At 29.5% G+C, this 21,842-nt stretch overlaps 1 protein-coding gene across 6 annotated transcripts in view; it reads left to right on the top strand.

Moving 5' to 3' along the window:
• The window catches only part of LOC121118611 (uncharacterized), a 239,474-nt gene that overhangs the window by 138,829 nt on the left and 78,803 nt on the right, over positions 1-21,842 (top strand). For all 6 annotated transcript variants that reach the window (XM_040713189.2, XM_040713187.2, XM_071888223.1 and 3 more), the window contains exons 6-7: positions 11,461-12,448; positions 17,473-17,581. In XM_040713189.2, the coding sequence (XP_040569123.1) occupies positions 11,461-12,448; positions 17,473-17,581 (1,097 nt within the window). The remainder of the gene's footprint in view (positions 1-11,460; positions 12,449-17,472; positions 17,582-21,842) is intronic.

Below are 21,842 nucleotides of genomic sequence, written 5' to 3'. Positions count from 1 at the left end.
GTAGTAATTTATCAAAAATTAGGGGGTCTAATTATCTTTATTTCAACTTTTTTTAAGTACTTTACTTTATCATATAATATACCAAATTTGTTCAACTTGTGTATGTACAATTCACTTTTTTTTTTTTTTTTTTTTTTTTATCGAAATTGGCAATTTTTTATTTTAATTTTTGTAGATATCAGTAGCCGCTCATTTGCTGTAATACACAGATGAACATTGCAGCATTTCGAACATTATTTCATCTTTCTTTTATACATTTATAAGGAATTTTTGATATAAGTTTAACTTAACTAAATTTTTTAATTTTACTAACAAGTTGTAATGTGTTTTATAAAGATGATCTTAAAACAAAATTACGTTTTTTACACAAAAATTCAAAAGTTCAGGCCTTTGAGCTACCTCGAAATATTTATAGAAATTGTTCAAACATTATTAATCGTATTTTTTTATCAAAAGGAATGCATCTCTTTTCTATACTTTTTCACAAAAAGTGATTTCATTGCCACCCTAATGTACATACGAGGTATGATATAAAAGAAACTATTATTTTCTAATTCCAAATTTAATTATCATTCGATTTTCAAATTTGTACTTATTTTTCACATACATTTGTATTATTGGTATGCTTTTGATTGAGATAAATGTTTTTGGCGATTTCTTCAATTCTCTACTATTGAAAAAAAAAATTATATGGGAAAATCCATTTTCGAGAAAAGTTTTAAAATCTTTTGAAAGATAATTTATTCTTCAAAGTAGCCTAGTGTAAAAAATTAATATTTTTTGAAAAATAAAGAATTGTTAGAAAAATTAGAAATTTTTGTATAACTAAATTGTTTCATTCTAATTTTTTCCCCATATATTATAGAATTGACGAGGACACCAAAATACATCCTACCCCTTTTTCAAAAACAAATAACGTAAAATTGCTAACATTGTCAAATTACTCTTGGGCATCAGCAATAACTATGTTGTTACGTTTAATAATTAAATGAGAACTGATTTCGAAATATGAAACTAACAGTTTATTTTTTATCAAATTGGTACATTGTATGCTGCAAAATATTTTTGTTATATAAATAATTTTTTTTTTAAATGAGAAGGTCTGTGTTTTATAAATTGACCTCAATTACACATTATGAAAGTTCCATAAATTAGGATCCATAAATATTAAAATGGTCACGGTATCACACAAAAGGACCGATTTATTAATAAATACATAATCATTATCCATTTTGATCATTTATCCTTCCTAAGAATAATAATTATTCTATAAATATCATATACTTTAAACATTACATACCGTCTGATATAGTATCAAGATCTTCAAGTATCAACATTATTCAAAAATTATGCAAAAAAGAAAAAAAATGAATTACCGTTTTGTAGGGCTTTATAGGCTTAACCTACCTGGATTGAAAATTTGAATTGTCAAGTTCGTGTTCTATGGCTTCAAAAGCAAAAATAAATCTGGTTTTTAGCCGGCAGGCGAAAATGCTGATGCATTCCTCTATTCATGTAGGAGTATTTAAAAAAATGAAATTTTATACATTGTATCCTAAAAGGTTGTTGAGTTATAATGTTTGCTTACTGAAACTTAAGGATGATGAGTATGTCATTTATCATTTTAAGCTTATCATATCTAATATATTAGCCTTACTTATACGCATAGGGAAAAAGTGTGTTATGAAGAATGTAATACCTATAATTCGATATTTTTATATAAAAATAAATTAAGCCTTTATTATTACTAATGTGGATTATTACAAAATTTCCCATCTTCATGTCTACCTATAGGCGTAGTTTCACTTGGCAACATCTTGGAATATTTGATCGAAAAAGATGTTGGAATATTTGAAAATTATGTACATTATCAACTTATGTTCGCCCAACCGAATATGAACAGTCATTACGGAATAAAATAAGATATATTGATACTTAAAAATCTTTGCAGCCCATTGTTAAAAAAAAATATTTTTTTTCTTTTAAAATAAAGTTTTTAAATATGAAGTCTATTTTTGTTGTTAAAGCTTTTCTATACATATATTATTCTTTAATAATTTAGAAAATATTTTCAAATAAATCAAATATTATCCAATAGAAAATATAGCCTCTAAGGAATAAATGAAACTATAACTGATGATTGATGAAGTTAAAAGAAGAAATATGACTTTTCACTCTCGTACAAACAAAATTTGTCATTCAAAATGAGCTTTAATACTTATTCTAAGGGAGTATCAAATTCTTGTCATATCTTAATTAAATAAATTTTAACTATTTAGCTCTAAATGTACAAATCTTTAATTTGTAAAAATTTATTCCGTAGATATTGTAAAAAAATAAAATAGTCTATACAGCGATGCTTATAATTTATAATGCGCTGTATGTTAGACTAGATTAAGTGGAAATAAATTATGGAATAAATTACTATTACATTTTTTTATATATGGTATTCGAAGGTTTTAATCTCCTTTTTTGAACAATAATAACTCATATGATAAAATTTCAAACACCTTATGAAAATATGAAATATGTATAATTAGGCCATTCATTTTTGTTTGTATCAAATTGCAGGAAATCACATGTACAGTGTACAATGCAATTTATTTTATGTTAAGACACCTTCAGTGCAGGCGAATGTTAATGTATTCTATTATGTATTATAATATTGAACTTGCAAATTATATGAAATCTATTACTATGAATTTTAAAAAAAAGTGTTATGAACTTCAAATAATATACCAAAATATATTCATTAAAAAATTTGTCTACATGAGATGTCCCTAATTAAATTTTTCAAAAATTGCCAAATCAAAATTGGCAAAAGAAAAAATACTTTTTTGCACGGATTTTGCAAAAAAAAAGTATCTAAAAGTATTTATTGGCATTGTAAAGAAGAACACAAAAATAAAAAAAAAAAATTTCGTAATTGTAAATTGAAAATATATATGGAGAATAATCACGTCGAAATAATAACCCTCAATGATTGTTTTATTTTTGCAAATATTGTAAAAATTATAATATAAAATTTTCTGAAAATTGATAATACTATATTGTTATGATGTTAAGATTTATAATCTTATATCCAGAATGCATTTTTATCTGGCAAACTAAAGTTTGATGAAAATAAAGAGAAAAAGTTAAATTTATTCAGATACTCACAGATATTTCATTTAAACATCGGTTTATATTTATTAAATTTATATGCAAACGCATTTTTAGACAAATTTCTACAAATTTTATTTATATACGAATACTCTATTTGAAATCTCTTTTTTTATTTTTTTTTTCACATAAATAAGATAAACAGTCATTTTTACCCATTCTTGTTGCCCATAACATTTTGATTTTGAATAAATTTTGAAAACAATTTTTTTGTGCTGTTTTTTTTTTTTTTTAATCTATAACTCAATCCCTACCTAGTCTACTTGATCTCCAAATAACAATTTACAAAATAAAAAGATAACACTATAAAATAACACACCAGCTCTATTACATATATACATTATACACTTTATAGATAATAAATCTTAAGGACCAATGAGTATAGCCCTTCGCCTCTTCAGCTTATGCATCATACATAAATAAAGTATATGAATTCAATACATCTACTAATACTGTCTAAGATTAAGTTTATTAATACTTGAATACTTATAACAAAGTGTAAGCTTCCATTTCGTATATTTTTTTACTAAACTGTTAAAATATTTATGTACAAAAGGAAAGTTTATACGCAATAGTAAAGAATAAATAAGTAAATAGAAAATACAATTTAAAATTTCTTCCATTGAAGTTTGAATTCGTGTTTAAAAGCCTTTGATCATGAAAGTGTTACATTGGAGGGGTTTATATGGTTAGTAAATTAATAAATTTTCTACAACTACAAAGTTTAGGTTTACTATTGTATAATGGGATTAAGCAGACTTTACCGTGTCATTATTGGAAAACAAAATCTTCAAAACATGGATAACAAGAACATTTATGAAGGTAAACAAATCAATCAAAGTTTGAATGACTTTTTGAGATTTTTACATTGATAAATAATAACAAATAAATGAAAAATTCAATTGACATGCATCATGTATATTTTGTGCATGTTAAAAAAAAAGAAACCAAAAATCAACATTGTAACCTTGACAATTTGAAGAATATTTAGGAAGAGAGCACCTTAGCCGGATCTATACGTTATATTACATCAGCAACAATCAGCTCTAACAAGTGAGGAAGGGGAGAAGGAAATAATCAAGAGCATTGGCAAGAATTACTCCGATGTCAATCCTAAATTCTACTCTTAGTCCAACAAGGAGTTACCATTATATATCCGAAACAAATCTGAGCTATAAACAGAAGTTCCCTCCTCAGGAGTGAAATATCAATCACAAAGCTGAGAAAATTAATAATATTCATTCTTTCAAATTACCTATTCAAAAAAAGCAGAGCAGCTAAAAAATACACAAGATTTACAATACTAATCATTGATAATTATTTGGTATAACAGTAACGGTTAAAATACGTCAAATATGTAAAATGTTTAACTTTTTAACGTGTACAAGCTATTTGTAGTGCGAAAAGGATTTTTTTCAAACGCAATTTTATCACAGAACCAGCTATCAGATTAAAAAAAAAAAAACTAGAATCAGAATGTGTGATGGATTTTAATTTATTTTATTCAATAGAATAACCACCAGGCTCAATAGCAGCCTCCATACGAGGAAGATAGCGTCTTTGTTATTGCAAGCGGTTCAGTTGGGCTGTCAGTCAATTGCACCCAAACAATAAATCCATCGGATTAAGATCCGGCGAGTTTGGAAGCCAAAAATCCAGCAAAATTTAAAAATGTCTTGAATCTATTGGTTACTTATCTTTTAGGTGTGACAGGGACACAAGACCTGCTTCCGCATGCAAAGCTTGTTATTGGCAACCATGTCGATCCCGGGATTCACTTTGGTCTCCAGCACGTTTAGGTAGGCATCAGTGTTGACCATGAGGCCTTGGGTAAACACTTGAGGATACCTTGTTTAGATGACGTACGTACATCCTCTGGTAAAAGGCCAATCCCTGTTGTTATGGTAGTTGAACTTCTAGTCTAGGGAAAAAATTTCTCTTTCGAGAAAAAACAGGGATGTCTCGATAAATTGTGTGCTTGACGTAGTTGAAGAGCTTTTGGTAATTCTTTAAAAACTATTCCTCTTTTTATTTCGTCTAGATCTACTTCTTTCTCATCTTATATAGATTTTTGTGAATGTAGAGCCGGATACAAAATGGCATTGATTAGTAGTTTAAGAAGAGTTCAGCATCACAATTAATTATATTAAATTTGTTTTGTTTTTTGAAAAAATTTAAGATCTTAATTCCAAGGTTTAATTTTACAGTCAAACTAAAGCTGAAATAAAAATAAGCAAGTCTCAATTTTATCGCATGTTGCGAAGTGTAAAAATGTCGGATCAACAACAAAAAAAAAAAACATTTGTTCGATCTCCTCGACGCTGTAGAGACTGTTGGAATCTCCTTCTGACCTTCCTACAACATCAAGTAGAACCAAACTTATTTAGCAACAATATGACTGATTTTGGACCTACTTACCTGTGATTCCACTCCAGCCCTAAATGAAACCCTTAGGACTTTGGAGTCTAGAACGTCTTGTAGAAGAATTTCTGCCGTACCTCTCATCCAAGTTTGAATTCGCTCTTAGTTCCCATCATAACAGTCCTCAAGAGTTGTCAATCTGTTCGCGAGCGTGTACAAGGGCAAGTTTTGGGATCCCACTCTCTATATCAAGTTCAAATAATATTAAAGACAAATTATTATTTTATATCAAAATATTTTAGTAGATATTAATTTCTTTACCTTTCTTTCCCTCAATGTAATTTATTACAGTATCAAAAGTAATTAAAAACATTAAAGTGAATGAAAAGTGTTTTTCGTTGAAGATAAATAAAGATTTAATGAGTTATAAGAGGGAGGAGAGAAGCTTAATTTGATCTTATATTTTTATATTTAAGAGGGGAAAATTACCGATTAATCTTTCTTTAACTATAAGTCAATAAAACGATAGCAGCATGATATACTATTTTATTTTATATATGCACTCTACATTAAAAAGTTGGTACACAAAACTTGCAATAGCACATGGATTACATAAAATCTGGATAAACTATTTACTATTAAAGTAATGTAACCTATATATTATAATTATTAATGTTTTGTATAAATACGTTATTCCATTATATTGTTAATTAGTTATATGAAAATATATCATTTTTATAGAAAGTATTTATTTTTCGAAACCTCCAAGATAATATAATCAGAACTTTTTCACATAAATTTCTGACATTAAACATGAAAATTCTTAATAATAGGTTTTTCATTAAGAGCGCTTCAAGTTCTTTTATACATAAAATATAAAGAGTTAAAAACTTTTGCAAATTTATTCTTTTAGTACAAATTATAAAAATAAACAATTATCCATAAAAATGGATTTCTCTAATGTGACCATCACGAGAACGTTTACAAAAGTGTAATTACTGAACCCAATTTTATACTACTTTTTCCAATAAATATTGCATTTGATATTTTTTCTACGTTCTTCAAACGTAAACTGCTTTTTAGTTTAGACCAATGACTGGATGCGACTCCAAATAAAATTATATAAAAGTGTTAAATTGCACAATCGAGGCGGCCAATCCAGTGGGTTATTTCTCAAAGTAACACGCTCACCAAGTTTGCTTTGCTGTGTGACAAGTGGCACCGTTTTGTTGAAGCCACAAGTTTGCCAAGTCCATACCTTACAACAAAATAAAACTTGCCCTTAATTTTGCCAGTTTATATATATTAATGTATCTCTCAGATATACAGGGTTGCATTTACAGATGATTCTTTGTGCAGTAGCCCAATCCCGAGAAATTTCACCGATTCCTCTATTCGTGAGATCTGTTCCAAATCGTTAATCCGGAATACATATGTGTTGTTGTAATTGTGCTTATCCATTCCAGGGTTGGGTATTTTGCCATATTTATAATTATCTATTTAATTTAATTTTAGGGATTTTTTTTTGACAAAAGAGAAATTACTCCACCTAGTTGTTCTCTGGATCATTCAATAGCTTCCAAATAACTTTTATAGGACAATTTTGGTAACCATTTTTTCTTCTAATATGGTGTTTTCAGCAGTCCTTAGAAATGCAGTAGTTTAAAGTATAGAAGGTATTACCTGGATATTATAAAGATCAATCCTCTTCCGAAGATTAAATACTTTCCACTTACTCAACCTCTGATAAATCTAGGAACAAGCAGGATCTTAATTATGCATGTGAATTTCAACCGTATCCCACTCTAGGCCCAGAATATTAATACTTGTTTATACCCTGCAGGTACTTATAACTGAGCTTTTGATTGGTGATCCATGATCCTGATCCTATGGGGAAAATTGATGTCTTATATTTGTTCAACTACAGGCCAGATATATATCACAAATTGGTAAATAAACTCAACAGCACTTATCTCCTCTTGATTAATTGGACCTCCGAGTTAGCTTCTATATTTCAAACAACATCGTCTGGATATAGATCCAAGATATTACTTAAGTCTGGAAGTTTTACTCCAAATCCACTATATTTATTTATTATACACCGGACTAGCCTTTCAATGGCGGCTATAAACATGAGAGGAAAAGAAGAGTAACCTTGTCTCAGCTCCTTCTCAATAAGATTTGATCACTCCTCACCCTAAGTGCAAAAGTGCACTTACCGGATTCAAAAACTTTTGAAGGAACCTCTTCACAGCATGAAGAATACAATTATGAGAAATAGAGTCAAAAGCTTTTTTGAAGTCGATCCCTATGACAGCCCCAAACTTGTTCCTTGATTTAACTGAATCAATCACAGCTTGAATATTTGTTAAAATATCTTAAATGCTTCTGTCCTTTAAAAATCATTTCTGTGTTATTACAATTTTTTAATTTAAGAAAGGCTGCATTTGCTCTCCCAAAATTCCAGATAAAACCATATAAGTTTCTTTAAGAACCGTTATATGTCTCCAGTTCTTAAAATTATTCCGTTACTATTATTGGGAATGATAGTTATTCTTCCATTTGAAGATTTTGGGATTTTACCAATATTTTCCATAGCTTTACCGACGTGCAAGAGATAAGGTACCCTTTCCTCTGGAGAAAGTGTTAAAATTTCCCCAGCAATACAATCTAGCCTAGGTGGTTATAACTTTTGAGTTTTTTGGTAATGTAGGACACTATTCGTTCATAGGAGAAAATTTAATCATCTGAAAAACATTGAATGATTGTTTCCGTGGAAAATTTAACCATTAAGTGTGTACAATTTCTTGTAATTTTCTGTGAAAATGAATGAAGATATCAATTGTACTTATTAGAATTTTTACATCATAAATGATTTTCTTAATAGTAGAGTCGTTGATAATTAAACCTTCATTGGAAGACACTTTATTCTTTTAATTTGATCATTTGCCACAATAACCTTCTCTGCCATATCAGCCTCAACAATTTCTGAGACTCTGAAGGTGTTGATAGTGTCAGTATTCTAAGTTTGCATAGACCACGAACATTGCCGAAGAAGACGATCAACTTTTTTTTGATTTATTTTATTGATTTCCCTTTGATTCCTTATGTAACCTAAAGTACATAATTCGTTGAATTATATGTGAAATAGCATAAACGCTACTTGGGTAGATGAATGAAAGGGGCTGAATCCAGCTGACAAACTTCTTTTCAGTGCTTCCCTGAATTTTTCTTCACTTAGAATGTACGGGGGGATCTAAAATGTATTTGTTTCCGACAAACATGGAATTCCAGCTCCACAAAATAATGGTTTGAAGATGGTTCAGGTCTATAAAAATCCTGTTCCATTTGAAAGAACAGTGAAGGGGAGACTAGAGCCAAGTATATTCTTCTCCAAGAAATATTTTGATGAGGGTTCAATTTCTTTTTGTAGTCTATAAGGTTAAATCTTATAATTAAATAATTTAAAATGGCTCCATTTGGATAATTTCAGGACGGATTGTCAAAATTGACGTTAAAATCTCGTTAAAAAATAGAAGGTTTTTTTTTAATGTTTATGATGGCTGGAAAGAAGGAAGTAGAGCGCTCATTAGGACCAGATATATTTATCAATTTGTCCTAGAATCCATTTTTCATTATGCTTATTTTATGCCAGTCACTTTTTTCGGAACTTTTTCAAGGAAAACGACTCCTTGAAAATATTTCTAAAAAGAGTTAAACTCTTTCAATTAGAGCCCGTAAAAAAGGAGTTAAATATTTTGGGGGTGGCAGACTGTCCAATTAACATTACAAGAAGTAGACACCTCAACAAAAATTTCTTGAAGACCAATTATGTCTTGATTAAAGGATAATATATGACTCATCAATGCATGTTTGCGTTTTCTATCCTTTCCTCTTGAAGTTAAACTGATAAAATCTTATTATTACCCAGATTTGATTTTATATCATGTGAAATCACTTCTATAAAAAATTCAGTTATACACATTAGCGATCTTTTTTCTAACAATGTAAAACCGGCAGATCAAGTTATTTAGGAAAATATTTATATGAATAACAACATTTAAAAACTAGCAAACATTAATTAAAGAGTAGTATCTGAAGCAGATCTTTTTGTAACTGATCTGACCTTGTACGTGAGTTCGTAGTGTGTTCTACATTAATAAGGGTTTTCTTCTTTTTTTTTCATTGTAAACTTTAAATTGAATCTAATAAAATATTTTCCAATGGTTCATAATTGTTGGCTTCATTCCCTTTTATAGGTGTAGTTATACGACTACTTGTTTCCTCATCGACCAAAAGTGAGGCGCTTTTCCTTGACTTATTTCTGCAATAGATACCTTATTTAACGCTGAAACTTTGTCCAAAATCATTATTTTCCTCACATTTTCCTAACATCCATCATTATTAGTCTATTTTCCGTTGCAAACTATGTCCAGTCTACGATTTCGTCATCCTTCCTTAGTAAGTGACTTTGTTCTTGATTTCCCACATCATGTGAGAAATGACCTCTTTCGATTCCTTTAGGATTTGATAATTCACTTTTATCATTTTATCTACTCCTCTATCTTAAAAATCAATTATAAAGCATTTTGTACATATTTTAGGCGGACCAAGATAACTGACTTGCGTTTTAAACCCCTTTACGGGAAGAACACTCAGGAACTCACACTTAAGGACTAAGCACAAAACGATGCTTCCATTCCTTAGACCCTTTAGCCTTTTATTATTGAATACGTTTGTTTTAGCTTAGTTCACAATCGATCCATAATTCCGAAAAATAGAATTGATTTCTCATTTATTCACAACTTCATTAGGCGAAAGAATAGTAAAATTCTTCTTAAAAAGAAACTGATTTCCAGGAGCATCTTTACGTTGAGCTTTTAGGATCCTCACAATTCCTTTGCTACCACCTCTCTCTTCCATGGTTTTTGACACAAAATATTTCTTAAGTGCATTGAGATGATTCAATGAATACTTACTTTAAAGGAATAGAAAGTGTTCAAGATAGCTACGGTATAGGGTATTCTTATGTTTTTACTTCATTGATCCGCATATTAAAATGTATATGATTGTAAATAAGAGTAGATTATAATTAATTTATTTAATATAATTAAAACTGTTTAACAACACAATTATACTATCAAAATTTTCATAAAGATTGAAGAACATTATCAATATTCCTAATGGAATAAATTATCATTATTGCTCATTATTCAATTTTTTTAAACGTAAATATAAATAATTTTTCAGTTCATTTAAATCTCTTCTTATTTTTCTTCTCATTTTACAATCCAATAAACAATTATTTTTTTTAATATCAATTCGGCAAATTTGAAGTTCATTACATAATTATAACTGTATTTGTATTTATAGATATGAGCCAAAAAACTCAAAGATAAACATCATAATCTAATTAGTTACAAATACATAAATGCTCCTTTATTGATAACTAAATTTGAATGGATATATTGATAATAAAGTTAATATTAATATAATAATACTCTCTGATAAAGGAATGTTGAACAAAAAAAAGGAGGAGTGAGGACTTTACTCCAGCATTAAAAAAAAAATAACCCATGAATGTCTTTTTTTTACCAATATTTTCAATATGGTGATTAAATATTGTATATACGATATATACCCATGTATTTCTTTACAAAAAAAATATTTGATATGAAAAGAAATATAATTATGAGAGTTTATTCAAAAATTCAATAGCTTATTCCCATTATTTATGAATAGTGTTTTTTTGGCATAAATTTTAAATAAACTCACTTTACCTATAAACTGAAAGAACCATATTAAATGCTTCTTCCATTTGAATATGTTTTCCCCATAATGTGACCGACTTTTTAATTTACATTTTTATTGAATTATTTCCCATAAATCCAATATACCAAAGCGTAAGTTTTAAATTGTTTTAAATGATTTTTTCAGAGTAATTGGACTTGTTCAATATGCATACGACGAAGAGCAAATCGAGAAAAGGGTAAAGGGCCTACAAACAGTTACCTTAAGGCTCAACAACAACAAGTGGATAAAAAAAAGCAAGATGAGTATACATCTGTTCAACCATTTGTGAAGGCCGCAAAAACAATTTCATTGGACGAGGAAGCGCCAAATCAAAAGGGACCTAGTGGTGGTGGTGGCCTTGCAGTACCAGTAAATAATGCTCGCCGACATAGCACTGGGAATGCTGTGGCAGATGCTATTAATGCCGTGGCTGCAGCTGCAGCACAAAAAGGAAAAGTCGACACAAAAATATCTTCAAAGCTAATGGTGAAAGACGGATCAACGAAAATGATTCGTCGTCCCTCTTCTGCTGCACTAACAGCAGGAATTGTTCATCCCAAAGGCCCTCAGCAACAATTACAACAACAGCCGCAGCAACAGCAAAGATCAAGTGGAAGACAAATATATAATAATCCTGGTGTAGTTGTAACTAACCACGATGAAGATAAAGGCCAAGTGAAAGGAGCTCTACATAAGAAATCCTCATTAAGCGCTAGATCCATGTTGGCTCATGCACAAAGTGACTCTCAGCTAGCTCCACATCATCATATGAAGCGACGATCATCAGTAGCAATTTTAGCAACTGGTTCTCTTCCACATAGAGAGGGTAAGCCAGTCTTGGGAAGAACCATTTCTGATAAGAGTATGAGAGTTGATACGAGTGTACTCCTTGGATCCAATAATAATCGGGAAAACTGTACTCGAAAGTCGGAATTAAGTGCTCCTTCTTCAAATTTTCGACGACATAGTGGAGGTACTATTGGGCAAGAGGCTGTACAACGAGAGAGACGTAGAAAGTCTTCTTTACAACGGTCACAAAGTTCTGAAGAGTCTAGTGAAGACCTTAATATTGGATATATGCCATACTTCTCTGGGTCGGTTGCACGGCTTCATGATGATGAAAATACTTCATGTAAGTAAAATTATTTAAATATATTTTTACTGAAATATACTAAATTATAATACAATCCATTTGAATTCGGTCTCTTTAACTCTCTGTCAATTAATTGGGATATTATTCGCCCCGATATTCATAAATTATTTTTTTTTCTTTTGAATCTGTGATATATCATCGAAATTTTTCAATTTGCTCCTAAAAAATTGAATATGATTATATGTAGTAATTTATTTATCAAGATAATAAATTACTACCGAATTATTCGTGTATTCAGCAATTTTTAATTCAGATCTATTTAATTTTATTATTTATTTAACTTAAAAGTTGCTCCTTTGTTTTTCCTTTCTATTTCTTGGATCAAAAGCTACAAAATTATAATATTGAAGCTATTATTTTATATAATATACGAAACCTTTTTTTATTCCCAAAATTTGGATACAGTAATGAATATTTCAGAGAAATTTAATAAGTTTTTTTCCATAAAAAATTACATAATATTTCTTTTTGAAACCGTAGATTCATGTTGTTAAGATTAATTTCAAACAATTCAAATATTTTTTTATGCTTTATATTTAAAAAAGTATGTTTAGTATTTTAATTGATATATACGAGAAAATAATGAGACAAATTTAAATAAAACTAATTAGCAAAAACGTTTAACTCTTTATCAAGTACTTAAATAAGTTTTATTTTTGGGATTCTTTTTAACCCATTTACCTTACTGCGTTTTAAAAAAGAAGAGGGAAATAGTTCTTTGTTTAAATTGTTCTCTTGGCGTATAAGAAAAATTGTATAGCACCATTTATCATATATTTTCCTTGTTATATTGATTATATATTTATCAGAAATACTATTTTCGGTTTAATTCTCTACGTATATGTATATAAGCATACATCGATTATAGGTCTGTATCCTAGATAAAAATATTGTATACTTATTTTTATCAGCTACATCCATAAATATCACCTATGTATGTATTGATATATACAATTCAGAAAATAAAGGTTGGTCTAAGAAAGTATTTAATATGCTGGGAAAAATAAGTTTCGTATTTTTCGCTTTATTTCAATGCATTAAAAAAAGTATTACAATCTTCCAATTTAAGCCAAGTTTGAACCATTCTGTTAGATAACTTGTTCCCAACGAGAGTTCTACTTCATGATTCTCATTTCGTCGAAGCCTTTGTCCATTTAGGCAAAAAACACATACAATTTTCACAGGTCTTTATTGAGACCAAATTTATACCCCCAAGCGCCGTAGTCGTTGGCATGTCTGGACTGTACGGTTGGTGCATAACATCTTCCCATCCGAGCTCCTAGAGCTTCTGGTGATTCATCTCCTATTCGCCAATGTTGGCTGCTTCTATTCGATATCCAGCTTCAAATGGTCGAGCTGTTCACAGGCAATGACAGAAATGAGCGTATAGCTATTAAGGAACAACTTATATTAAATCATTCCCTGCCGATCCCACCAAACACACATCATTGCCTTCTTGGCCAATTAATTCTGGCTTGGTCACGGTCTGGGCTGCTTTTTGGCTTTGAACCTAGATCTCTGTCACTGGCGATTGACACAAGTGATCCATTGTTCATCGTCAGTTATAATCTGCTTAAGAAATAAATCGATTTTTTCACATTTCATGAGATTTGTAAAATATTGGTCCTTTGAGACCTCTATTCTTGACGCACGATAATTCACGACTGAATTAGTCAAGCACAATACTGTCGAAAATGTTTTTAGTAATGTACACTAACACCCATACAACGCCTTATTGTATGATCTGATGTGACCAATAATTAACAAAATATACTTAATTGTAAAAAAGTAAATGAAATACCTTTTTACCCAACCGAATATATATACAAGGGTTAGTAGTTTGTATCAGACAGATAAATTTACCAAAATAAATAAATCTACAATTATTTTATTAATCTAAAAAGAAAACGACATTATTTTATTTTTAGCTTTATTTAACAGTCTAATAATAAAACCTGTTTTTGACACGCTATTAAACATTAAAAAGGTTTATAAATTTACTTATATTTAATGTTATATATATAAGAGGATAAATTAAATTCGCAAGAGAAAAGTTGCTGTTCACAGACATAAAAAATTTGTTTTTGTATCATGTGGATTTCATTATATGATAATTCTAGGTACAGACAAGGCTATATACACAAATAATATATGCCACAAAAAATCGTTTAACCTCTAAAAAATTACTTAGAGTTTTTCCTTGAATGCCTTAGGAAATTACATTTATTTAAATTAAGTAAAAAGACTTTAAAAAGAGATTATATTCATTAAGCAATTATGTATACGTTGGGATTTTGTTTCATACCTTTATTTCGATGTATCGAAATAAAACACAATGATCATTCTTGAGACGGGTTAGAAAAAATCTATGTATTTAAAAAATGCATGCAAATTCTAAAAAGATATAATTATAATACTTCCTTTGAATATGGCAGCAAAAGATATAATATAGATGAAGACTTAGATACGACAAAGATAAGGTAAACACGTATCAATGCTCTTACCCTGAGAATATTTCTACGCCATAGGAAAAGAGAGGGAGAAAAGAAGAGAACATCCAAATCTTTCAGATATACTTTTGAAAACCCCGCAGATTAATCCAAAAATCCCGAATGAACTATGAAATAACCCCTACACAACGGTCGTAGAAGCTCTTATTGACACAATTATATAAAATTTACAATGCAAAAAAACTCTGAACTAGTGTTTTTAATTACCAATGTAGTAACACTGCACCTGGAAGTACTTAAAAGTATCTTTTTTCAATTAAAATACTGAAAAACCTTGAACTGTACGTTTAATTGATTTTTTGGACGGACTGAACTCCATGAAATTCTTAGTGCTACGGACTAGGCAGTATTTAAAGGCTACTTTTATTAAAAATATATTGTAATACTAAACTGTACTTTTGCAAAAACCGTATATTTCAATTCCATCATTGCCCCCGCTGTGTTTATATCCCAGACATTATATTTTGTATTTACTAACACCTACCGGGTGTTCAAAAAGTCTTTGAATGTTATTAACATATATAATTTAGAGGTTTCGTATAGACTTTTTATCTCAACATCCAGTTAGAAATTTTTAATGCGATAGTTTTTGATTTAGTTCTTTAGGTAAGATTTAATATTGTTGAATAGAAAATTGAAGCCAAAAGAAGGAGGTAGCTGTTTTAGTCCTTTTTGGTAACACCAACATCATTAACATCCTCTGTGTTACCATTAAGACTGTCTGGAGACTCGGGAAACGACTTGAAGCAGGGAATAACATTAAAGACAACCCTTGAATAGGCCAACCTACCAAACTTAGTGCACAAGTTTCTCAAAAACCTTTGAAGCCAGTCTAAGAATGAAAATGACAATTGCTACAGAAACGACCAACACTAAGTAATATAAAAAACAAAACAAAAATAACACTCGTCTCTGGTACTGTAAACGCATCCTGAATTAAAACATAATGGAAAATTGTTTTCTTTTTAAGTGATAGAAAAATCTAGTTGAGCCTGTTATCAGCAGTATAAAACTCATGATAAATCCTGAAAAACGGGATACCGACAGAAAACTGCTTTACCTAACTCAACAAATCATCTGGTACACACTAAGTACACGATATCGGTGTAAACGGCGTTGACTAGAAACCCAAAACCAGTTCTTCTGGCTTCCATTTTATAATATGGAGTATTTAATCTTATCTTAAGAACTGACCTCACTTCTAAAACTATTGCATCAAAATTTTGAAGTTGACGTTACCAAAAAAAAAAAATATACGTACAAAACATCTGGAATTTGTATTTTAATAACATTCCCAGACTTCTATTTACGATTTACTTTCTTAATGATATTATTCCACGTTGTTTGATAATAATATATACATATACGAGGATATAATTGTTGCTACGGATTCATTTAAAATAGTAAAATACGAAATTGGGTTCTAGGACTTTGATCTATTTTTTCCTTTTTTGCAGAAATACAATCTTCCGAATGAAATTTTGCCGAAGGATAATTTGCCTAATGTAAATTTTTCCTAAGGCCAATTGACCGAATATTAATAAGTATTGTACATATATTATACGTTTTCATGTCATATGGGTAATTTAATTAGTATTCTTTTGTGTTTTTTTTGTATTTTTTTTAATTATATTCCTTCATGATCATCATATAAACACAACACAGTAGTATGTGTTTTGAAGGTAGTACGAATATTTACCTTTGTGGAATCTTAGATAAATTCAATAATAAACAAACAAGACAGTTAATACAATAGGAAAAGTGCCTATCACTTCTATATTATCAAATAATTAGCATTGGACATATTCATATTGGAAAAAAACTCACGGTTTGACGAACAAGCATAATATCAGAAAATATCATAATGGGCATTAATGAATATTAATAATTTATAATTATTTTTCTACAATGGAACACCCACTGATTAGATATCTTTTTTCGGCCAAATGTCCCGTATAGTTTTTCAGTTTTGTCCGTTCGGCAAAATGTTATTCGTCAAAATTCCAGTTAGCAAAAAAAAAAAAAAAAAATCGCCCAAATATCCACGCATGACTAAACTGTAGTTGAAACCAAATACCAATATTGCGCCATAATATCATACAAATATTGGTCTGCAGATGACGTAATTGCCTTATATTTCCTAACTAGCCCCTCCTCTTCCACAACCAAATTGTAGTCCGATTTCGCTCAGCCATTTTATTTCTTTTAAGTCTGAAAGTCTCAAAACACCAATACTTATTTTGGTATTTTTAATATTTTATTTTTTCTTATTTATGCAGGTATAAGAAAAAAATATATTACTTAAACTTTACTCCGAAGAAGTTACAAAATGTGAAATTTTAATTTGAAGATTTAGAACATTTTTTGCTTTTTGTAAACAATTCCCTAATTTTTTTTTAAATAAATCTATAAAATATATTTGATATAGGTATCTAGAAATTCATTTGTATTGCATATATTATTCATAATTTTTGAATGTTTTGATATGTTTAGTTACAGTTGGGAGTAGTACATCCTCAATTTCTCAAGATATCGCTCGGGAACTAGATCTTTTAGCAATTCGTGGTAAAGAAGAAAGAAGATCGTCGTTTGAATCAGCAGTGTAAGTTATATTTTTATTACAGTATGACTTTTTATCAAAATAGATTTTTATTTATTTTGTGTTAAATAATTCATAAATTTTTTTTAAAGATTTTTAATATATAAACACAACATTATGTATATTCAGTTATATCTTAAAATGAGATACCAATATTATTCTTTCAAGATTGAATTTTTCGATACATCATCATTGACAATACGTCAATATTGAATTTCAAAGTAAATTGATACATTTCTTTATGATGAATGGATCAAGAAATATTGAGCTTTTTCTGATTGTCAATTAAAATTAATTTTCATATATTCCCGTTGATTAGTCAAACATGGTACTTTATTTAAACAATAATAAAAGTTATATTTCTTTTCTTTGTCGTTTAGAAGAAAAAACTTTTTCCCTTTGAACATTATTCTAAAATACTTTTTTTGTTCCTTCCTCAATCTACAAAATCTATTCATTATTATTCAGACCAGTAAACATTGCCTTATCATATAGTGAGCCAAATATTAAGAAGAGTGTTTGTTATGAGCAAGTTTACTTTCACAGTTTCTAATTTTTACAATAGCCGATCGGTGGTTCTCCTTTCTTTTATAATAAAAACGTTATAAAGGAGGGTTTTTTTTTTTTGTATATGTAGAGTGTGAGTAATTATATTTTACGGTTTTTCATAGTAAGCTTTAAATCTACTTCATCAAGAATAAACATGTGCATGGCATCAAGAGTACTTCTTATATAATCATACCTCACGATATCCTCCTTTTGCTGCGACTATAGCATCCATCCCACTCCTTCTCAACAAAGGCCTTCATGGAACCAACATTGCAGTAGATGACTTTGCAGAACTTACTCTCCACAAAGCCACATATTCCATAGTCAAGTCTCAAAAGGTTCGGCGGTGAGATGGGCACAAGTTTGGGGGCCAGAAATCAATGAGGTTTTCCTTGTACCAATCTAAACTTATTACGGTCTTACAGCTAGGTACTGAGTCTTGTTGCCAACAGTAAGCCCTTCTAACAAGATCTTCAAAATATCTTGCATCACCTCAGTACAGAGGGATGGATGCAAAGAAAATATGCAATCCATTGCATTTTTGTCTTTGTTTGTTAAATTATTGCAACCAATAATACTGTGTATGAAAGCTGATAAATTGGAACAATTAATTTTTTTAACACACATCGATAAGAAGTAATAATGGCTCTATTAAGTTCTAATTGGGATGGTACGATTTGATAACAAACATTGTAGTATATAGAAGTTTTTAATGATAAGTATACTTTAGCTAGCCATACATATACAGCGTGAAGCATAGGAGTGTTTGTAAGGATTAAATATTCATAAACTACCTTTCAAAAACTGAGTATAAATTATCTTGCTCTACGCTAGTGTTCATTAATTATTTTTTTGTTCCAAGGCTTTGTGGATTTTCAACTTTTCAAAAATAACTACATAACTTTTTATTGCATATACACTGTTAAATCAAATTAGATATTTTCGTTAATAATTGATTTCTTTATAACCAAGAAGCTCATTTCCTGCTAAATGTTATACAGGATTTGAGAATATGAAATCTGCCCCCTCTTTCGTATATACAGAAAAAATATATTTTTTAATAAATACGCATAAAAAAGAAAAGAAAAGAAGGCATTTGTAGATCATGTGTCTAGAGGTTTACTTGCATAACTACTCTCAGTCTAGATCTGGCCACGATATAACCTCTGAAGCGGGATCAAGCCTTGATGACGAGGTCCCTGGTAAAGTTCCCTTTGATGGTGGCAACCAGACTTAACTTACTTGTGTTGGGACATCTATTAGTGCGTGTTGCTCTAGACAAAAAAACAAATCAAATTAAGATCGGGGCTGTTGGCGGACCACTTGTCCTGGGTCACGACGTCTTAGCAGTTCTCATCTTCCTTTGTAAATTTCACACTATGTAAATGAAATGAAAAAATGGTTATCCTATCCTTGTCAGTGACTTAATATTCCTTTCCATTTGAGACGAAGGACCTGATCGAGACTAACTAATATTAATTTTAGTGATATTGAACCCCTTTTAGATGAACTCTGTATCCTTGAGCTTACGGTTGTCCTCCTATTATATCTGCGAACTCGAAATAGTCTCTGACTCTGGTGGTTCTTTAAATCTTCCAGTTTCTTCTTGGTTTCCTATATGTAATATATTCTCAGTCCAATGGTGTTACAGATGTCAGGGTTGCTAATATGTCCTTGATTATTAATTAAAAACATAACTATTGTGCATCTCTGTTCCTCCCCTCTGAAAGTTTATCTACAGTAACTTTGAGTTTAGACTGATTGTTCTGTCTGTATATTACTTGGCAGTGAAAAAAAATAATAGCTCAAAGATATTTTGTGACAAGGCGATCCAAAGAGGGCACGGATTTCATCTTCGATTTTTTCCCCAAACAATCAAATAACTTAGTTAGGAGCTTTACTCCATTAATTCTTGTGTATCAAACTTTTAAGGTTATATTTTCCTATAATGAAGTCTTACAACATACATTAATACCTGAAAAATATGTAAACATGTTTTAAATAGTCTAAGAAGAATGATAAAAAGTAAAAAAAAATGAGTATGAGAAAAAATTAGTATTCGTTGCTTGTATCTTATGCATTTAGTTTTGCACTAATATTATTAAAAGAAAGGTCGCTTTTAAAAAATATGTTTACACCTTATATATACATAGATATAAAAATTACCTTTTATGATTTAAGAAAATCTTAACTTGATTAAAATACTGTGTGATACAAAAGGTTGGACTTGAAATAATAAGTATATTTGAATTACAATATGAAAAATTACTTATTAATTTTTATTTTAAATAGATTTGGTTTAAAATATATTAGTGACCTAAAGAAATCAAATAAATGAATATGTAGTAATATGAGAGGCAATTCAAGAACTATAACCATAACCATTTAGTTAACCTAAACATATAATAAAACCAGATATATTTTGGTTGTCAGATACCATTGTATCGGCTTAATGTAATTCTTTTTTTAGAAAATTTGCAATTAATTGCACCTTCAAATGCCTCAGTAAACAAAAAAAAATAAAGAAAAAGGTAAAGAACAAGAAAATTTATGCCAAATCATCAAAAGAGAAATTATTGAAATAAAGTGCATTGGTTTTGATGGCACGATCGACCTTGCAAAAATGATTAAATGTGTTGAATATCAAGAGAGAAGCAATGAAAGAGTCCAATCATAAAAATAAATTTCACGAATCAACGATAGTTAACTTTCTCATTCTTATTTGAAATTTAAAAATGATACACCTACAAACAAGCTCCTGTTTGTCTTCCTACCATTTAATAGCCCCGGTATGAAGATATTGATCATATTTCACCAAGAAGTGGTGAAGTACTATCTGTGCTAGAAGATCATGAGGACTTATAATCAATACTTGCTATCCTATGTAATGGTTGTAACACAATGGAAGATTTTGATCCGGCATAGTAAGAAAGCTCAAACTTACCCCGTTTCAATCCTCAAATCTACTAGAAGGAGTGTAATAAGGACTTACTCTTATAACCCTCTCCGTTAATCATGAGCATAAATACACATGCTTACACTTTCTACTTAGATCTTCTCTCCCCAGAAAGGAAGAATAATTATCGATATAAATTTATTATATTTCGTCGAAGAGGAACTATATATTATTTTGAGACAAACACATCTAGTTTGCTTTTATGTCAACGGGCCACATATGCATATATATTAGCAAAATCAATGATCAAAAACTACTTGATTCCATTGATGTATATTATATATACCTTAAATACAAGCTTAACAACAAGGACTAAGAAATAAATGTGTATACTAGGCTGGTTCGTTTTTTCTTTTTTCCCCTTTTTTTTTGTAATAGGTAATTTTATAAAAAAAACCTTTTTAAAAACTTTTTTTCTCGTAAAAAAATTTAAAACTGCTCTAACGTATATATAAAACCTATCATAATAAATTATTTTTTAAGTTTGTGAAAAATATTTCCTCTACGGTCAATGATCATTAATATATAAAAAGCCTTTATTTACTGCAATTTATTGTAGAATTCTTCTGTTATTATGGTTAAGTTTTTACATATTTTACGATATTTTAGGTCATATATTCCTTCTTATAATATTTGAGTAAGTGAAATATATAAACAAGTCCAAACAAGGTTGTAGCTCTTCTTTTACAAAGTTAAAGGTAAATATTTAATTTACCTCATAAAACTTTTTTAGTAAAATAAGTATAAAAGAGGAAGAAA

This window comes from Lepeophtheirus salmonis, chromosome 5 (assembly GCF_016086655.4).
Source record: "Lepeophtheirus salmonis chromosome 5, UVic_Lsal_1.4, whole genome shotgun sequence".
Lineage (NCBI taxonomy): Eukaryota > Metazoa > Arthropoda > Copepoda > Siphonostomatoida > Caligidae > Lepeophtheirus > Lepeophtheirus salmonis.
Note: the sequence above shows the minus strand (reverse complement) of the source record. Positions and strands in the feature narration are given on the sequence as shown.